This window comes from Dermacentor albipictus, chromosome 1 (genome assembly GCF_038994185.2).
Source record: "Dermacentor albipictus isolate Rhodes 1998 colony chromosome 1, USDA_Dalb.pri_finalv2, whole genome shotgun sequence".
NCBI classification, from domain to species: domain Eukaryota; kingdom Metazoa; phylum Arthropoda; class Arachnida; order Ixodida; family Ixodidae; genus Dermacentor; species Dermacentor albipictus.
In genome coordinates, this window is record NC_091821.1 from 492,106,631 (window position 1) to 492,124,423 (window position 17,793).

Below are 17,793 nucleotides of genomic sequence, written 5' to 3' on the forward strand. Positions count from 1 at the left end.
GTGTAAAGCATCTGATAATAAGACAGCTACGGACAGTTACAAGTTACCCTCCTCCACAGCCATGCATTTTCTCCTCAAGTTGTTCGCCGAGTGATCGGGGCTAGGCTCCGCCTTCACTGGCTCTGCGTCATGGCTGCATGTCGTGGCGTCTACTTCCGGTTGTATAGGAGCAAGCGCGCGAAGCCTCTCAAACTTTTCCGCCAGCAGCTTGGCAGTGGACCACAAGCGGGAGCTATCGAAGCAGCGAGCAGCGAAGCGTTGCGAGCATTCAGTCGCAGCGCCAAACGTGTCCAGTATTTCGGTAACCACAGGCGAGCTGGGCGTTTCGACGGATTGGTGGAGGCGTAAACTCAAGCTGATGAAGGAATTTTAGTGTAGATGTACGTGAGCGGACTGATCGGTCAGCATGGTCCAGCCACCTGGTGGCGCCGAGCTTAACCAGCCAAACAACGAGCTAGTATTGCTCTAACCAGGTGTAAAACATGTTAACGAATTACAAAAAGGTGTTCACGATTAGGCTCCTGAGGAAAATTTACAACAGCACCAAAGTAGAATAGACTTCGTTACAGCTACTGTGTTTGATAAGTAAGTATGTAAGTAAGTAAAGTAAGTGGATGGATGGAGTAACTTTATAGAAAGGTCCTGCGAGCTACGGGGCGCAAGGTCCCATAGAGCGGGCTACTCCCACGTTGGGACCGGGAGTTGTAACTCCCTGGCCGCATCGTGGGCTCGCTGGACGGCCCAGAGCTGCTCCGCCAGGTCCGTGCTGCGTAATGCGTCTTGTAGCCTGGCGGAGTCTTGATCCTTGTTTGCGTGGGTCCGACCACACGGCCAGAGCAAGTGATGTACGTCTAGTGTGCTATGGCAATTTTCGCAATGTGATGTTTTGTATAGGTCAGGCATGTAGTGATGTAGTCTGTTCTGCGTGGGGTACGTGTTTGTTTGAAGCATTCTGAACGTCAGGGCTTGAGGTCTGGTGAGCTTATTGTGAGGTGTGCTGTATATTCTGCGGTCTAGATAAAAGTGCTTTATGATCTCGTTATATGTGGAGGGAGGGTCCCGATTATCGCTGGGATGGTCACGACCAGAATAGGTGGCGTCGCGGAAGGTTAGGTCTCGCGCGGTCCTGTGAGCCATCTCATTGAGATTGCGAGCGGCGTCCTCGATCTCTCCGAGGTGTGCCGGGAACCAGCAGATGGTGTGATGCTGCAGCGGTGCGGATCGATTGATTATTTGTAGTGCTTGTCTTGCAACTGTTCCTTTCTGAAAGGCTTTGACGGCTGAGCGTGAATCGCTGTAGACGTGGGTGGTGGTCGGGTCTGTGAGCGCGAGTGCGATGGCAACCTGTTCTTCTATCTCGGACTTGTGGGTCTTGACTGTGAGAGCGTTTCTCACTTGACCTTGCTTGTTGATCGCGGTGGCAACGAAGGCCTTCCTGGTTGGGTACTGTGCCGCGTCAACGAAACAGGCTAGGATTTTCTTTTCACGTATTTCGCGCAGGATGAACTATCCGCGTGCCAGCCTTCTGGGTTGATGGTGCGTGGGGTTCATGTTCCGCGGCAGTGGGCGAACCGTGTAGGAGTTGCGTGTGTCCGTCGGAACGCTTTGATATAGAGTCTCGATTACTGTGGTGTCATGGCCTAGTTTGGCTAGGATTTCTCTACCCTGTTTGGTTCCAGAGAGTCTTGTCCATTGAGCCCGTTCTTGAGCTTCGGCGATTTCTTCAAGTGTGTTGTGTACCCCCAGTTGCAGCAGGAGGTCTGTCTCGGTGTTCTTGGGGATTCCCAGCGCTTGTTTGACTAGCTTCCTCAGTTGTACGTTGAGTTTGTCCTTCTCCGCTACCTTCCATCTGTGCATGGCCGCCTCGTAGGTGAAGTGGCATAGCGCAAAGGCGTGTGTTAGCTTGAGGAGATTTTCTTCCTGAAGGCCGTGTTGTCTGTTGGCTACGCGTCGTATGAGACTCAAGGCATTATTCGACTTTGTCGCGATCTTCTCCACTGTAGCTGGGTTAGAGCCGTTGCTCTCAATGAACATCCCAAGGACTCTGATTTTGCTGACGTGTGGAATGGTTCCTCCGTCTTTTGTTCTTAGAGTAACGACGTGTGTGTCTCTGATTTCGTTCTTTGGTTTGGGACCGCTCCTCGATGGTTTGTAGACGAGGAGCTCTGACTTCGCAGGCGAACATCGCAGGCCAGCGGGAGCGAGGTATTCCTCGATCACGTCGATCGCTTCCTGCAGAGCGCTTTCAATTGATCCCAGGCTACCTCCGGGGACCCAGAGCGTTACGTCATCGGCGTATATCGTGTATTTGACGTCCTCGATTTGATCCAATTTCTTGCCTAGGCCGGCTAGCGCAAGGTTAAAAAGCGTCGGAGAGATGACAGAACCTTGCGGGGTGCCCCTGCCTCCGAGTTTGTATTTCTGGGACTTGATTGCCCCTAGACGGACGGTGGCCGTTCTGTCACTCAGGAATGATTTTGTATAAGCGTAGAGTCTCGTGCCGAGGTCGAGGTTGGAGATCGTGTCCAGTATGTAGTCATCTGATAAATTATCGAATGCCTTTTCGAGGTCTAGCCCTAGGATTACTCTCGCGTCTCTCGTGTCTGCGTCAATGATCTGATGCTTGAGGAGCTTCATGGCGCCTTGAGTGGATAGCGCGGGTCTAAAGCCGATCATTGCTGCGGGGTAGACATCTTTATCTTCGAGATGTTTCGAGACCCTGTTTAGGACCGCGTGCTCGGCTACCTTGCCGACGCAAGACGTCAGCGAGATAGGTCTGAGGTTATTGATGTTGGGCGCCTTGCCAGGCTTTGGGATGAGCACGATAAGGGCCGTTTTCCAGTCTTCTGGTAGTGCTCCATTCCTCCAGATGTTGTTGATTTCCTCTGTGAGGGTTTCGATTGATGTTTCGTCGAGGTTTCTTAGTGCCTTGTTAGTTACGCCATCCGGCCCCGGCGCTGACTTGCTGTTTAGGTTCTGAAGGGCCGTGCGTATCTCTTCGGTTGAGAAGTCCCGATCAAGCTCTGGCTTGGCTTTGCCGCGATATGCATCGGCGGTCGTGCCTCTAATATTTTTGGCCAGCGGGAGGTACTTGTCGGCGAGACGGTCAATGAGCTCATTTTCCGTAGTAATTTTGAGTTCCTCGTGCATGATCTTGTTCAGCGTACGACCCTGGTCCGCTTTGGTTTTGGTTCTATCTAAAAGATGTTTGAGCAGGTGCCACGTCGTCCCGCTGTTGATGCGGCCGTCCGCAGCGTCGCACACCTCGTTCTATTGCTGGTTAGATAGTTGCGTGCAATATTCTGCAATCAGCCGGTTGAGGGAAGAAATTCTTTTCCTGAGCCGTCGATTGTGTCTTTGTTCTTTCCATCTCCTGGTGAGCGATTGTTTGGCTTCGAGCATGTGGGCCAGTCGGCTGTCCATGCTATGAACGGGAAGATCTGTCTCTGTTTCTTTCGTGGCCGCCTTAATGTCGGCCTTTAGTTGCGACGTCCATTGTTCCATTGATTCTTTGCCTGTTGGGCGTTCGTGTCTGAACTCGCGGAACTTGTCCCAGTCGACGTACGTCATTTTCCTGGGTTCTCTGGATGGGGTGTCAATTGTTGTCTCAACAATGTGATGATCGCTGCCGAGATCCTCGAACAGGTTGTTCCACTGATAGTTTGGAACGTTGCGGACGAAAGTGAGATCTGGCGTTGTGTCGCGGTTGACCGAGTTACACGTTCTTGTGGGGTGCTCGGCGTTCGTGATGAGCGTTAGGTCAAGTTCATCGGCGTCGTTTAGCAAGTCCTTGCCTTTGGCTCTGCTGGCGACGTATCCCCAGGCCGTGTTAGGGGCGTTGAAGTCCCCGGCCACGATCACGGGGTTGTCGCCGGCACGGTTGCGGGCGAGCTGGAGTATTTGCTTAAATTTTTGTGCTCTGTGCTTGGGGCTGCTGTAAACGTTTAGGATGAATATGCTCTTGGCGTTCTTGGCTCTAGGGAAGACTTCCGTGAGAATGAATTCGCAATTGCTGCGGTCGTGATTAACGTTGTGTGTCGTGTGGGCCAGCTTGTTGCTGACCAACGTGGCGATACCTCTACATTTGTGTTGCGGTGTGGTTGCGGTCACGTCATAGCCGGGTAGCGAAGGTGTAGCGGTATTTGTCTCTTGTAGGAGAATGACTTGGGGTTTGTCTTTTATGGCTCGAATGTATTGTTGCAGGGGGGCCTTTTTACGGACGTAGCCCCTACAATTCCATTGCCAAAGGCGAAACGTTTCAGTTTGCACAGCCATCTTTGTTGTTGGCGTTGGGTGGCCTTTGTGAGGCCACGTTGTTGCTATGTCTATCGAGCGACAACGCCCGAAGTAGCTTGGTGATAGTAGGCTGTGACGTCACAGGTGGGTGGTCTGCCATTTCTAGCACGTTGAGCCTTGCACCATGGATGTTGATCGTCTCCATCATGTGGTTGATCTGTAGCGTTACCTTGTCGTAACCTTCCTTGAGGGTCCCTACTCTCGTCGCAAGTTTGTCTTGCCCTTCCTTTAGTGACGCGACGGTAGTTGCAAGCCCGCTGACCAGTTCCTTGATTTCCCTAATGTCGCTGTCCGTGCCCGATGAATGTGTGTTTGTCACGGCTTTTCTCTTATGCGGATTGCGCATGGATTCCGCGACCAGTACTTCCACTACCATGGGTTCTGATGTGACTTCGGTTTGATTAGAGTTGGGGGGTGGTGGCGTTTTGAGTTGTCTGATTTCCTCGACAAGTTGTGTGATGGTTTGCCTTAACTCTTTGTTTTCGTGTTCTAGTCTTTTAATCGTATTTGCTATTTCTACTTGCTCTGGCCGTGCCATCGGACTCACCTGGCTGGCGGCCTGCTGTTGGTGCTGCTGTTCTTGTAGCTCCTGTTGTTGGTGCTGCTGAAATCGTTGGGCCCACGTCAACCGGTCATCACCGCCAACTCGTGGGCTGGGGGCGAATCGTATCCTTGACGAGGATCTCTGGCTCGGGTTCCTGGAGCGTCCTCGCGATCGTGACGACAGGCGACCGCGGTTCCTCGATCTCGAGCGGCCCCGCTCGCCGGACAAGCGAGCATCTGCGTTGGCGGCCACGTTGTGGTTGATGGCGCTACACTCGGCGTCCTTGAGCGGCGGGAAGTCGTGCTGACTCAGGGCGATGGGCCCTGATCTCGTGGTGCTGTTGCTTGCGTTTGCTGCAATTTTTCTTTCAACTCGTCTTCTTCGGACGACGTAGGGGAGTTGGAAGCGGTTGTTGCATTCCTTGCTTGCCGTGACATGATTTCCCTCGCAGAGCGCACATTTGATCGAGGTGCACACATGACCTGCGATAGGGTTAGCTAGTCCACAGCCTTTGCAAATTGCGTCGTCAGGCGAGGGGCATACGTCGGCACGATGGCCGAGTCTGCCGCACACATGGCACATGACGATCTGCTTGCGGTAAAGGGAACACTTGATCAGGGCGTTGTCGTATCTGACATAGTTCGGGACTCGAAAGCCGTCGAAGGCGACGATGACCGTGCCAGTTTCCTTGATTCTCTTTGCCGCCAGAGCGAGCGGGTTGCGTGGGTTGACGATCTTGCGGTTTATGGAGTCCTGCGTCTCATCGAGCGGAACCCCTCTTATAACGCCTTTGCATGTTTCGTGCGGCGCCGTCCTATATGCAGTGGTTTCAAACGTTTGCTCTCCTATGGAAATGCTGCGGATCCTGAGGTATTTTGCTGCGTTCGCTTCGGACGGTGTGCTGACCACCATGATGTTCTGCTTCAAATTGCGGCATATCGTGTCCTCGCTTCGCTCGGTAGATTCGATGCAAGCAGCCATGCAAATTGCTTTGGTGACCGTAAGTTGGCCTACCTTGGCTATGTTGATACCGCCACGTATGCGAATCACGATCTTGATGTCATCTTGGGGCAACGCGGGCATCCTGCTTGCTTTGATAAAGGCGTTTCTGGCTGTTGAGACAGTTCCGTTCGTATTTCCTCCCTTTCGTTGATGGTTAACGAGGTTGGGCTGACTCAACGCAGTCTTGATTACTGACGGGCGCGGCGCCACGATAGTCCACCCTGCGTCTGCGGTGAAGTCTTCCGGGCTCGTGTCTTGCCCATTGACTTCGTATGCCATCGCTGTAGGGTCGTTGTTGGGTGGAAGGCTCGTTTGTTGTGATCGCTGGAGGCCACCACAGCCGGGGTGGGCGCGGGGACGTCTGGGGTCGGCGGCGGCTTGGTCGGAGTCGAGACGTGGGTTAATGGCGGCGGCCGTACTCGCCGTTAGGCTTAGAGCCCGAAGCGGGGCGGCGAGAGCTGAAATCACTCGTAAAAAAGTCCAGAGGTCACGCACTTGCCGAAATGTGGTCTCCCTAGGTAGAAGAGAACTTCAAGAATCCGATTCCGAGTAGAGAAGGCACAAAACTGGGCAACAGGCACATTTAAATTGGCGAGAAAGCGGGAGCCGGCGCGGACGCGTCCGCAGCAAGGACATGCTTCTTCTTCCTCCAGTAAAGTAAGTGGACCTGATCTGTTTTGACTCAGGGCAGGTGTTTGTCAACGCCACAGGAGATGTTGAAAGCACAAAAGGAAAGAAGGTAGGGCGTAGAAAGTAAGACGTGAACACCTGACTTGAGCTCGTGGCAGCAGGTGGCTGCAGCGTGCAGGCAATTCACGTTTGTGGCTCTGCTCATCCCGTAAAAATACACAATCGAACGGCCAGGCTTAGCCCGCTTGGGCTTGCGTTTAATCGAGTACAGGACACGCGAAACACTATTGTGGTAGTAATCCACCGGCGTAAAATGACGGCCACAAACGCGCAAGGCCTGGCACCGATCTGAGAGCGACAGTCCGAGGCGCTGCAGCCACTCCGCTCGTCTGCGGCCTTCCAGAGCGACGCGATGTCGCAGCTTGACATATTGCCAGTCGTTACGTTTGCGACCCACAACGTAATTAGGGTGAACCATGCTTATTGCGAAAATAAACGTCGAGAGCAACGTTGACCCTGAACTCTCGTCAACATGCAGCACGTTGTAACACAAGCAGCCGACACTTGCTGTGTGTCGGAAGTGCTTGAGTGCAGTGAGAAATTGCTCTTTTGCATTCTATGTGTATTTCTATGAAAATAAACAAATTACCTGCCATTCTAACTCTTACGAACAAGATTTCTTGCCTCTATAAAGTTGGAAAAATTATTGATGACGCGCCCTAGGTAGCAAGTCGGATAGCTCGCCCTACTAGTATCATTAGGGCAATTTACGTCAAATGGTTAGGGGCGGCTGAAAATTGAGCCGAGCGGTTTGCTGCGACCGGCACCGACGTACATTTTTAAAACCTTATAATAAATTACACGCTTCATGCGGATCACTTAGATACGTCAAATAATGATCAGAAGGACCTACTCTAACACCTTAGTGCGTTTGTACAAAACCATAAAATCGCTTCAGGGACCCTTTTTTACCTTGATAGTGCTATTTCCCTAAATCATTGGAGAAATTCACCAAAAGGACGGAGCAGTGCTAGGTGCAATACATATTCTTTTATCAGAAAATACGTTCTAACAAGAGTAAATATTATATGCACTTGCCGCTGACGAGGCACTCTGCATGCAAGAATGAAACTCGGAGGAGGAAGAAAAGAAGGAGTTGCAGTTCTAAACGAGGGAAATTCTGTTCAGTTTTCCGTCACCATGGCCTGCAAGTCATCGTTACAGTAATGGATGCACAAAAATATATAAAGTAGCCGTTCTAATAACCATTGGCATGGACTCCATTTATGCGGTAAATTCATCTGATGGTCCCCACATTCAGCGCACTATTTAATATCACAAGCCGGGGGCACATTTGGCGTGTTTACTATTACATCTAAATCAACCTTGAATCAAGCGGTCAATTCTATGCTTCTCAAATTTAAAACGAAAACAATCCTTCGAGCGCACAGTGGCATGCCTTCTGGCTGCAACGCTTCCATAACGTGACGCGCAGTTTTGTGAGGCTGCAACAATTTTCTGCAGGGGAAGGCTGGCCAAATTTCCTCACCTTAATGTTCCTTTCTGTTCGCCATTAGCCAGACCAAGCGCTTGCCTCTGTGTTTACACGCCCATTCGTTGAGATTTTCGCCGCCAACCGCTTTTCAATCGATTATCACTCCATCGTCACTCTTATCAAGCCGTCAATGTTGTCGCAAGTCTTGTCTAAGAAGTAGGCGCACGCGCCGCGAATGCTGTTGTCCGTTCGCAACTATAAGCTAGCGCCACCGACTTCTAGGTTACACATGCACAAATACCTCATTCACCTGATCCATGAGTTTGTATTGTTGACCAACAGCCACTCTCGTCATTGTCGTTGTCATTTGAGTGTTATTTACTTTCTGGACGCAAGTTCGCTTGGTAAGGAGTTGTATTCTTTATTAAAGCTTTTCTAGTTTTGCTCGCGATTTTTCACAGCCGCTACAATGCCGCAGCGTTCAGCGCTTGTTATCGCTATTGCAGAAACAATAGCGCAAATACAGCTGCTTCCAGAAACGCTCGAGGAAACATCGGTGGCTTAGAGCAAGAACCGGTGGTGCCACCCTTTGTTGCGTTCAGCGCCGCTTGCCTGGCCTCGGGTGTCCTCTTTGTGGTCGTCTTCGTGCTTCAAGGAAAGGCCACACTCGAGGTACGGCCACGTTCCTGCTGTCTATTCATCATCATCATCATCAGCCTGGTTACGCCCACTGCAGGGCAAAGGTCTCTCCCATACTTCTCCAACAACCCCGACTTCTGTCAAGACAAAGGATCTGTTAGATCTGTTAGACTTCAGTGAAGCAAAGGACCAGGCAGGATTCCGTAAAGGCTACTCAACAATAGATCATATTCACACTATCAATCAGGTGATAGAGAAATGTGCGGAATATAACCAACCCTTATACATAGCTTTAATTGATTACGAGAAAGCGTTTGATTCTGTCGAAACCTCAGCAGTCATGGAGGCATTACGGAATCAGGGTGTAGACGAGCCGCATGTGAAGATACTGAAACATATCTATAGCGGCTCCACAGCCACCGCAGTCCTCCATAAAGCAAGCAACAAAATCCCAATAAAGAAAGGCGTCAGGCAGGGAGATACGATATCTCCAATGCTATTCACAGCGTGTTTACAGGAGGTATTGAGAGACCTGGATTGGGAAGAATTGGGGATAAAAGTTAATGGAGAATACCTTAGTAACTTGCGATTCGCTGATGATATTGCCTTGCTTAGTAACTCAGGGGACCAATTGCAATGCATGCTCACTGACCTCGAGAGGCAAAGCAGAAGAGTGGGTCTAAAAATTAATCTGCAGAAAACTAAAGTAATGCTTAACAGTCTCGGAAGAGAACAGCAATTTACAATAGGCAGCGAGGCACTTGAAGTCGTAAGGGAATACATCTACTTAGGGCAGGTAGTGACGGCGGATCCGGATCATGAGACGGAAATAATCAGAAGAATAAGAATGGGCTGGGGTGCATTTGGCAGGCATTCTCAGATCATGAACAGCAGGTTGCCATTATCCCTCAAGAGAAAAGTATATAATAAATGTGTCTTACCAGTACTCACCTACGGGGCAGAAACCTGGAGGCTTACGAAAAGGGTTCTACTCAAATTGAGGACGACGCAACGACCTATGGAAAGAAGAATGATAGGTGTAACATTAAGGGATCAGAAAAGAGCAGATTGGGTTAGGGAACAAACGCGAGTTAATGACATCTTAGTTGAAATCAAGAAAAAGAAATGGTCATGGGCAGGACATGTAATGAGGAGGGAAGATAACCGATGGTCAATAAGAGTTACGGACTGGATCCCAAGGGAAGGGAAGCGTAGCAGGGGGCGGCAGAAAATTAGGTGGGTGGGTGATATTAAGAAGTTTGCAGGCACGGCATGGCCACAATTAGTGCTGTCTATTATGAGAAGCTAAACAGTGCCGAGCCATCGCCATAAAGTTTCACATGATAATTGTGATGGAGAAATCTTCTTCTAAGAGCTGCGTTATAATTCATCATGCGGCAGACCTTGTGCATGATAACCTCCTTTAAGGAAAATTTTATGACGAGTTCGCTGAATGACTATAATTACGACATATAGTTGTTTCAATAACTGTAATAAGCAGGGGTTGGTGTACGCTATATGGCAACGGCGACTCCTCTTTATTCCTCGATGTGCGCAAAATGTTTCACGCAAAGAATGTAAAAATAATTACACCAGTGCGCTGCCTACTTGTGCGATTAAGGCGTTTACATTAGAATTAGTACAGAACATTATAAATCATTACAGTTGTTTAGAACACGGGATCCCAAACTAAGTTCCGTTCGCCCCATGCCGCTTCCGGTGGAATTTCAAAAAAAAAAAAACTTTTCACAAAAACCGCAGCCCGCCACATGGCACGCTTCGGTAGTTTTTGGAAAAACCACCGTCATGGCAGCGGCGTTCAAGACTGATCGTTCGCTATTCATGGGCCCACACCTGTCCGCGAAGCGCTCTCTCCATTCGTGCTCGTGGGGTGGTCTGAACGAGAATACGTTTGCATGGCCGGCAAGCTGAAAGTCACTTTCACGATTCCGGCGTCTCTAGTCGTTGCTGATGCATAACGACTGGCCGTCGGCGTCGGTCACATAAGGTTTGCTCACGAGTTATTAGTGTTAAAGGTACACTAATGCACCCACGGAGTCGTTTTATGTGTACAGGCTGGTTTAATTCCGCACTAAGTCTCATTACACTTTGTCCGCAATAAAAAGTAGCACTGAAATCGCCCGACGCCCCCTACGGTGCTACGCGGTTTGTAGATGCCGAACTTTAATTTTAGAATACAATCGGTGTGTTTATAAACCACCATTGAACAGCGCAAACAACAAAGGAGATACGGTGGGAGAAGGGACCACACGGCACACTGGCGAGACAGGTGGGGAACCTCAAGGCAAGGAATGTTGGGAAACCTTCGTTTAACATACACACAAATGATATTTACTTGAAGGGAGAATGTTATCACTATTTTATGTCTATAGACTTAAAAACTGAAACATGTGAAATGTCGTCGTCTATTTATTCGCTGAAGACTGGGAAAAAATATGTTCTCTTGTGAACATCAGATTTTAACTCCTTTAACATACGTTGTCAAGCCGATACGCTACGCAGCCAAATGGCAAACAACAGCGAAAGAAATCGCTATTTATCGTGTGGATGAATTCAAGCCAAATGGCAAGACTATAACATGTACAGTCGGGATGGAAAGCTCAAAGTCCACACGAGCCCATGTGATGCTGATGATGACGCTGATGATGATTTAGCGGAAATGACGTTGAAACGGTATGGTGACAAATAGTGCTTGACTTAATAAGCTATGCTATACATGTTTTTCATTCTTGCAGTTTGCATGCATCTCCTTAATCTTTGTTCTCTTCCTTGAAACTTGTCTTTCTACCATGTACGCTATACTTATGCCCGCAACGGATCTGGTCCTGCCAATCTCTTTGCTGGATATTTTTTTTCACCAAAACTATAAGCATCTCCTGCTTATTACGACTGCTGATGGGTTGATGCTTCCGTGCACTTTAAATCCAAGTGCTTCTGAGAGGTTTGCGTTACCTACGGGTATAGCTGAGTGAATGCTTTTGAATTCTATTAGAATGTGTTGAGTGGTCTGCGGATTTGCTCTGCAGCAGACACATATCTGGCCTAGTTGCGAATATTTGCTCCGATATGTCTCTATCCTTCTTAGACAACCATCTCGAACCTCAAATGGCAAGGCGGCTCTGCCCTTAGTGTTATCTTACAGATTTTCCGTTCTCATTTCTTTCTTGCCATTTTTGTAAATCTCGATGGCGTTTTTCGTATCCATTTTCTGCATCCAATTTACTCTCTCTGTTTCTCTCACTTTCTTTTTGATGACTCCTGATCATCTATTTTCGCGTTTAATTACCCTGCATTAATTACCCTGATTGTGTCAGACTGCGCCTGCTCGCCAGCTAGCAGTGCGACACTTGTCTTCGAGAGCAGCGCTATTCATGAAATGAGTCTTCTGGCTTTTGGCAGGCGGGTGAAATTTCTGGTGCCGCATGAAGGTTTGGTGCCGCATTAGTCCCTACGTTCAGGAATAGTGAGGAAGCCAACTCTTGGTAGCAGTCTCACAAGTCTATTTGGCACACCGCGGGCAGCACCGTTTATTGTGCCCGAGTAGCCGCCCCTCGGATTGTGTTAGTACTACAAGGTCTAAGCCAAACACACGATGTGGTGTGGCCCCAAGCATTAGTTTAGTGGGCAAGTCACTACAATTAGGGCTTCCGCCGTATCTGAGCTCACTGTATACTGCCACCATAGGTATTGCTGTCGACCACAAGACCAACATGTGCTTTACGATCCTCTCAAGGCCTCGCATAATATCTCCACTTCGAGCGATCCTGTCGTTTCGTTGGCTAACGCCATAACTAGCTATCGATGACATCCGAAGCCGCAAGGCTGAGGATACGTGCCAGAATCGCCTGGATGCAAGCCCCGCACGTAAACACTACCTACCTGTTCGGTTTGGTCCACATGTTTGGTGCGCTCGTTCTTCTGCGTGGTGCTGAAATCGCTCTTGTTTGATGAATAGCTTGTGACACAGCCCATAGATTTCATGTCATGGTTTAAGCAAAGGACAAACACGGTCTTATACACTTGTGAACAAATTCACATGTTGCATGCCATCGAGAGTCACGAATGCTACGCGAACCCTGTAGACACTCCAACGAGGCTCGTGACTATCTGGTCTAGCCCGAACGAGGTCCTAGATTTGGATGTATGAACCCGCTTGCTCGACAGCGTCAGCTGTGTAGTCCCACCTGTTCGAACGAGCCATGGACTCTCAGTTTATAACAGGGAGTAAGCGACCCTTATCGCGGTTTCATCCTAAACGTGAGAAAGACTACGTCAGTGTGTAAAAGGGACCACTCGCAGGAGTTTGGTGTACTTTTTAACGAATTACGTGTACTATACAAATCGGGCTACTCGGGCATATTCACTGCACATCGCGAGTAAAGCTAGGATTTGATATCAATCAAAAGAGTTCGCAAGGCTATAAGACTTTATGAATATCAATGACTGACAAAAGCATAGCCTCTTTTTGTGAGCGCATTTGTTTCTTTGGCGTTTTGAATAACCACACTTTTATTTTGTTCTTTTTCTAACTTAGTGTAGCCTTTCTTTTTACACTGTAATTAAACAAAGTGCACCTTCTCCAACATAATTGAAGAGTGTGCATTTACGGCCCCACATTCCACATTATTCGTCTTTTATTCATACCAAACAGGCGGAATTTGGTCAGACTCTCAACTTTAACATTTACTTTTTATGTCGTGCTGCCTGCACAATTTCCCATCAGCTTCATTGTTTTCCTCTTGCGCACACGAAAGGTAGGCAGCAAGCTACATTGATAACATTTGCTCTTCAACGAGACACCTCAGGGTTAATATAAAGAACTCTAGAGAAGAAGCTCCCCTTAGCACCAGGAAAGGCGTGGCCATGTTGCTACTCTTTCCAGGTGCGCAGGCGCTAACGACGAGATGCGATTTCCGTCAAACGCGCAGTGAACGCAATCCCAAGCCTACCTGACTATGGTGGCTCCATATAGTTCAAGCGCCAGTAAACGTATCCTTTGAGGCACCGTAAATCTTACGAAATTTTATAAATAGCCATCGGATCTTTGTAAATATATATTGGGAATGAACATTACACACTGTTAATAATACGTTCTATATGTGAATGCTTGTTTTCGCATTATATTTTGTTTATTTTTAGCGTTACAAGAATGTGAGGTCCCAACATGCCACCGTCTTTGCGGTTGCCACTTTTGTTAGCCAGGTTTTCCTCTAGAGTCAGTGCAGTAACACTGTGAGAGAGACGCCTTACGTACCTCTGCCAGCCGTACACAACAAACACTTGAAGCAGCAAGACGTAGCAGAAAAGCCTGTCCCTATTATAAGTTTGAAACACAAAGTTCTCCTATTTGGCGTTGAGGTAGTGAGTTTCCTTCGACATAGCGAAGAGTACAGACGGCAGCACAAAAGGGCGTCTTGACTGTCGTCAACATTGTTCTCCGTGTAAAAAAATGTATCTTCAGAACCTCTCGGAAATCCTGAATAAAACTTTAGACTCCCTCATTACGCATATGCCTACGACTGGAAAGTAAAAGACCAATTTATTTTTACTCACTAGAGAAATTTATTTATGGACGAGTTTTCAGCTTTCCCACAATATGTACAAATCGCTCAATTTTCTTCTTTTCTCTGCAGACGACAACATTAAATATCACCGATTGGCCGACGCAACTTCAAGTAAGTGGTTGTGATGATGTGGTCACGTGCTCTCTACGTCTGCGCACGGTATAAAATAGCACCAGTCATGGCCTGCTCTTACAGATGAGAATCAGCTTTCCTAATAGGGTATAACTCCATCTAATACAAATATTGTTTGCACCGATAGCCAATACAATGGCTAATGAATTGTCAATTGTTAAATCATTTTTAAGGCAGACCGAATAGATATTCCAAATATTTATAAGGTACATTTCATGTCTTGCCGTTGCAAAGCGCTCATCACTCGCTGACCAATAGTATATTCAATGTAAATAATTTAAAAATACGGAAGAGCCCTTGAACAGTTGAATACAATGAAAAAAAGACCTGCACGCATAGCACACGCAGAGAAAACATTTCAAAACATTTGAGTTGTTTAATAATAACGTTCAAGTCATCTGAAGATTTTGTAATCTTCATTTTTAATTGTTCGCAGTTTTACACTTTCGCCAAAGCAAACTAAATCAATAAATTGAATATCTATTAAAACTGGTGAACAGCTAAATGGTTCCATTTGAAACGTCTCTTATGTTTTGCACTGGAAGGGAGAACAAAGTCAAGTGGATGGGAATAAATTTCCTAACCTCGCCGGGTTTTTGTTACCGCTGGGGCTGTGGCGTGGATGTTCTCTAGTCAAATAGGCTATCTAATCACAGTGGAGGACTCGCGCAACGTTCGAATGTTTTTGTCAACAAATCTGGAACGAGCACGCATAGTACGACAAGGCCTTTCCACAGTGGAGGGGGAAAACGCTGGAGAAACGCTTACAATAAAAAAAAACCTACATTTTTGGCTTAGTGTACCGTGAAAAATTACTCCTCTAGCCTATAGAATGCCCAAAAAAGCATCTCTTACAGTGTGATAGTAGGTATGGCATAGACAGTGAAAATCTGCGCAAGCTGTTAATGAGCATTGTAAAGTGATAGCAGTGCACTGAAAGCAAATCGGCAGGCGTAGACGCGACCCAGACGTTTGCGTTTAACTGGAAATTTATTGAAAAAACGAGTAATTATAACACTACTTACAGCAGACACTGCATCAAAAAATTAAAGAACATGCCGAGGGAAGTACCTGGTTACGCATTATTTCGCGATGCCTGCATAAAAACACGTCCATTCTCTTTAAATTACAGAATGTACCGCAGTCTACCGATGTCTGTACTACCGAATTCCAAGCATATTATTTTTTTTCATATTGGTCATGGGTTTCAGAGTTCCATTTTTAAAAAGCCTCTGGCCAGGTTTGGCCCCTTTAAACAGATCAGCAAGGTGTATACAATGCACGCTGACCATCGTGTCTGCGATGTATTACACCGCTGCACGCCCACGGAAGCAGTTAAAATTTTCAAATAGACGCCACGCGTCCTTCTTTTCTAGGGAGGCATTTTGCCAGCCGTAGAGTGAATGTCAGACGCAGAAATCTGCCTGCGCAATTGGCATTATGCCACTCACAGTGACACGTAACTTGGAGAGTGGTTCAAGCCTACAGTAGTTATTTGTTCACGCCGTTGCTTGACAATTTAACATTTAAGCAAATAGTAAAACCTGCAGGTAGAGACCGAATGTCGTCTAGTCCTTATTGCAATCTGTGCCGTAGCAAGCGGAATGTAGCGCGACTTCGTCGTGCTGTCGGCCGGTCAGAAAATGAAAGCATCTGCCATTTTGCACCGCATTAGAGCGCGTGATCTTTGACGCCCTGGCTCAGAGCTCGCTCTGCAGGGAGTTGTCCGGTGCGGTCGCGCACGCCGCAAAACGAGGCGAACGCAACAGCTCGTGCGTGACGCCGTCACTAGAAGTGTGGCCAAAATTCCGGAGGAAAAAAGTTAAAAACAAAGGCGGGAGGTGTGACCTATGCGCAGAGCATGCGTGTGACGCAGTACTCTTAGATTTTAGCGAAGCGTTTGACAGATATTAATAAAGAATTGCGCAAGGAACTAATAATAATAACCTTCCTGACGTTTGGGTCTCTAGTTTCGCATTACCTTCATAACCGAACGCAGTTTGTTTCAGTTGATGGTAGGAATACCTGCAGTCTTCCTGTAACATCATCCCGGAGGATGTGTTCTGGGCCCCGTGCTGTTTCTTTCATATGAGACATTGTCGCTGTAATCACTCGTGGAACTCAAATTAGGTTATTTGCGGATGATGCTTTATTTCGTGAAATCAGAGGTGTACATGATCAGGATGAGTTGAATTCTGATCTTGCTAATGTGTGCACAGATTTTGGCATGAATGCTATTACCAATAAAACTGTTTATTTTTGTGTAAGGCTTAGGAAAACGCTTCTTAAATATACTTATAACCTAATAATAATAATAATAATAATAATAATAATATTTGGGGTTTTACGTGCCAAAACCACTTTCTGATTATGAGGCACGCCGTAGTGGAGGACTCCGGAAATTTTGACCACCTGGGGTTCTTTAACGTGCACCTAAATCTAAGCACACGGGTGTTTTTGCATTTCGCCACCATCGAAATGCGGCCGCCGTGGCCGGGATTCGATCCTGCGACCTCGTGCTCAGCAGCCCAACACCATAGCCACTGAGCAACCACGGCGGGTATACTTATAACCTGGCATCTATTCCGTTGCAAAAAGATGCCAGCTACAAGTACCTAGGAATTCCAGTTACTTATCTCGGAATTTGCGCATTGCTGAGATTTGCTCGTCAGCTTCGCGCAAGCTTTCCTACTTAAAATATAAAATTCGAAATTCTCCTCGCAAGGTCAATTTTTTGCCTATTTGACATTCATGCTAATTAAGCCTAAATATTGTTGTATTGTTTGGGATCCTTACACTAAGCATAAGATTAAAAAGTTGGAATGTATTCAGCGAAAAACTGTCAGGTTTATTTGTTCGAAATTCAGGTACACTGATTCTCCTTCTGAACTCATGAAAGCTGACAAAATTGAGCTACTTAAATTGCGAAAAAAAAGAACGTCGCCTTAATTTTTTGTAAGCTTGCTTCTTAATGGCAAAATGGCTAGTGATCAGACGCAGTTTCTTTCCCCATTGGTTACAAGACCTACGTGACATTACCAAACACACATCTCTAACCCCATATATTGCAAGAACAAACATTTATGTTTTCCTTTTCTTTGAATTTTGTGTCCGACTAAAATAGCCCAACAGATCCTTATTACGCACTGTATGACTAGATGATCATGTCTTTATGTGTACTTTCCTCAGGTGCTATTATGTTTTTTGTTTTCATTTCTGTGTTTTTTGTAATACAGATATGTTGTAAATTTTATTGCCCGTCCTGCTTGGGCCAGATTGATCTGCAGTATGTAACAAATAAATTCATAAATAAAAGTCCACCCACTCTCAGCCCATAATGAGTCAAATTGCAATTTCGAACCTGAAGTCCTCTCTGATATTGTCGTGCGAGGACAAACTTGCTGACAGTCCAAAAGCTCACATAGAATTAAGGAAGCCGAATGCCTAAATAGTGTGCTGTCTTCAATCAA

The 17,793-nt window shown here is 47.2% G+C and overlaps 1 protein-coding gene across 1 annotated transcript in view; it reads left to right on the top strand.

Annotated features, from left to right (window-relative positions):
* The window catches only part of LOC135911962 (membrane metallo-endopeptidase-like 1), a 153,476-nt gene that overhangs the window by 18,013 nt on the left and 117,670 nt on the right, over nt 1-17,793 (top strand). The window contains exons 3-4 of the mRNA XM_065444334.1: nt 8,474-8,639; nt 14,261-14,302. Of these exons, the coding sequence (XP_065300406.1) occupies nt 8,474-8,639; nt 14,261-14,302 (208 nt within the window). The remainder of the gene's footprint in view (nt 1-8,473; nt 8,640-14,260; nt 14,303-17,793) is intronic.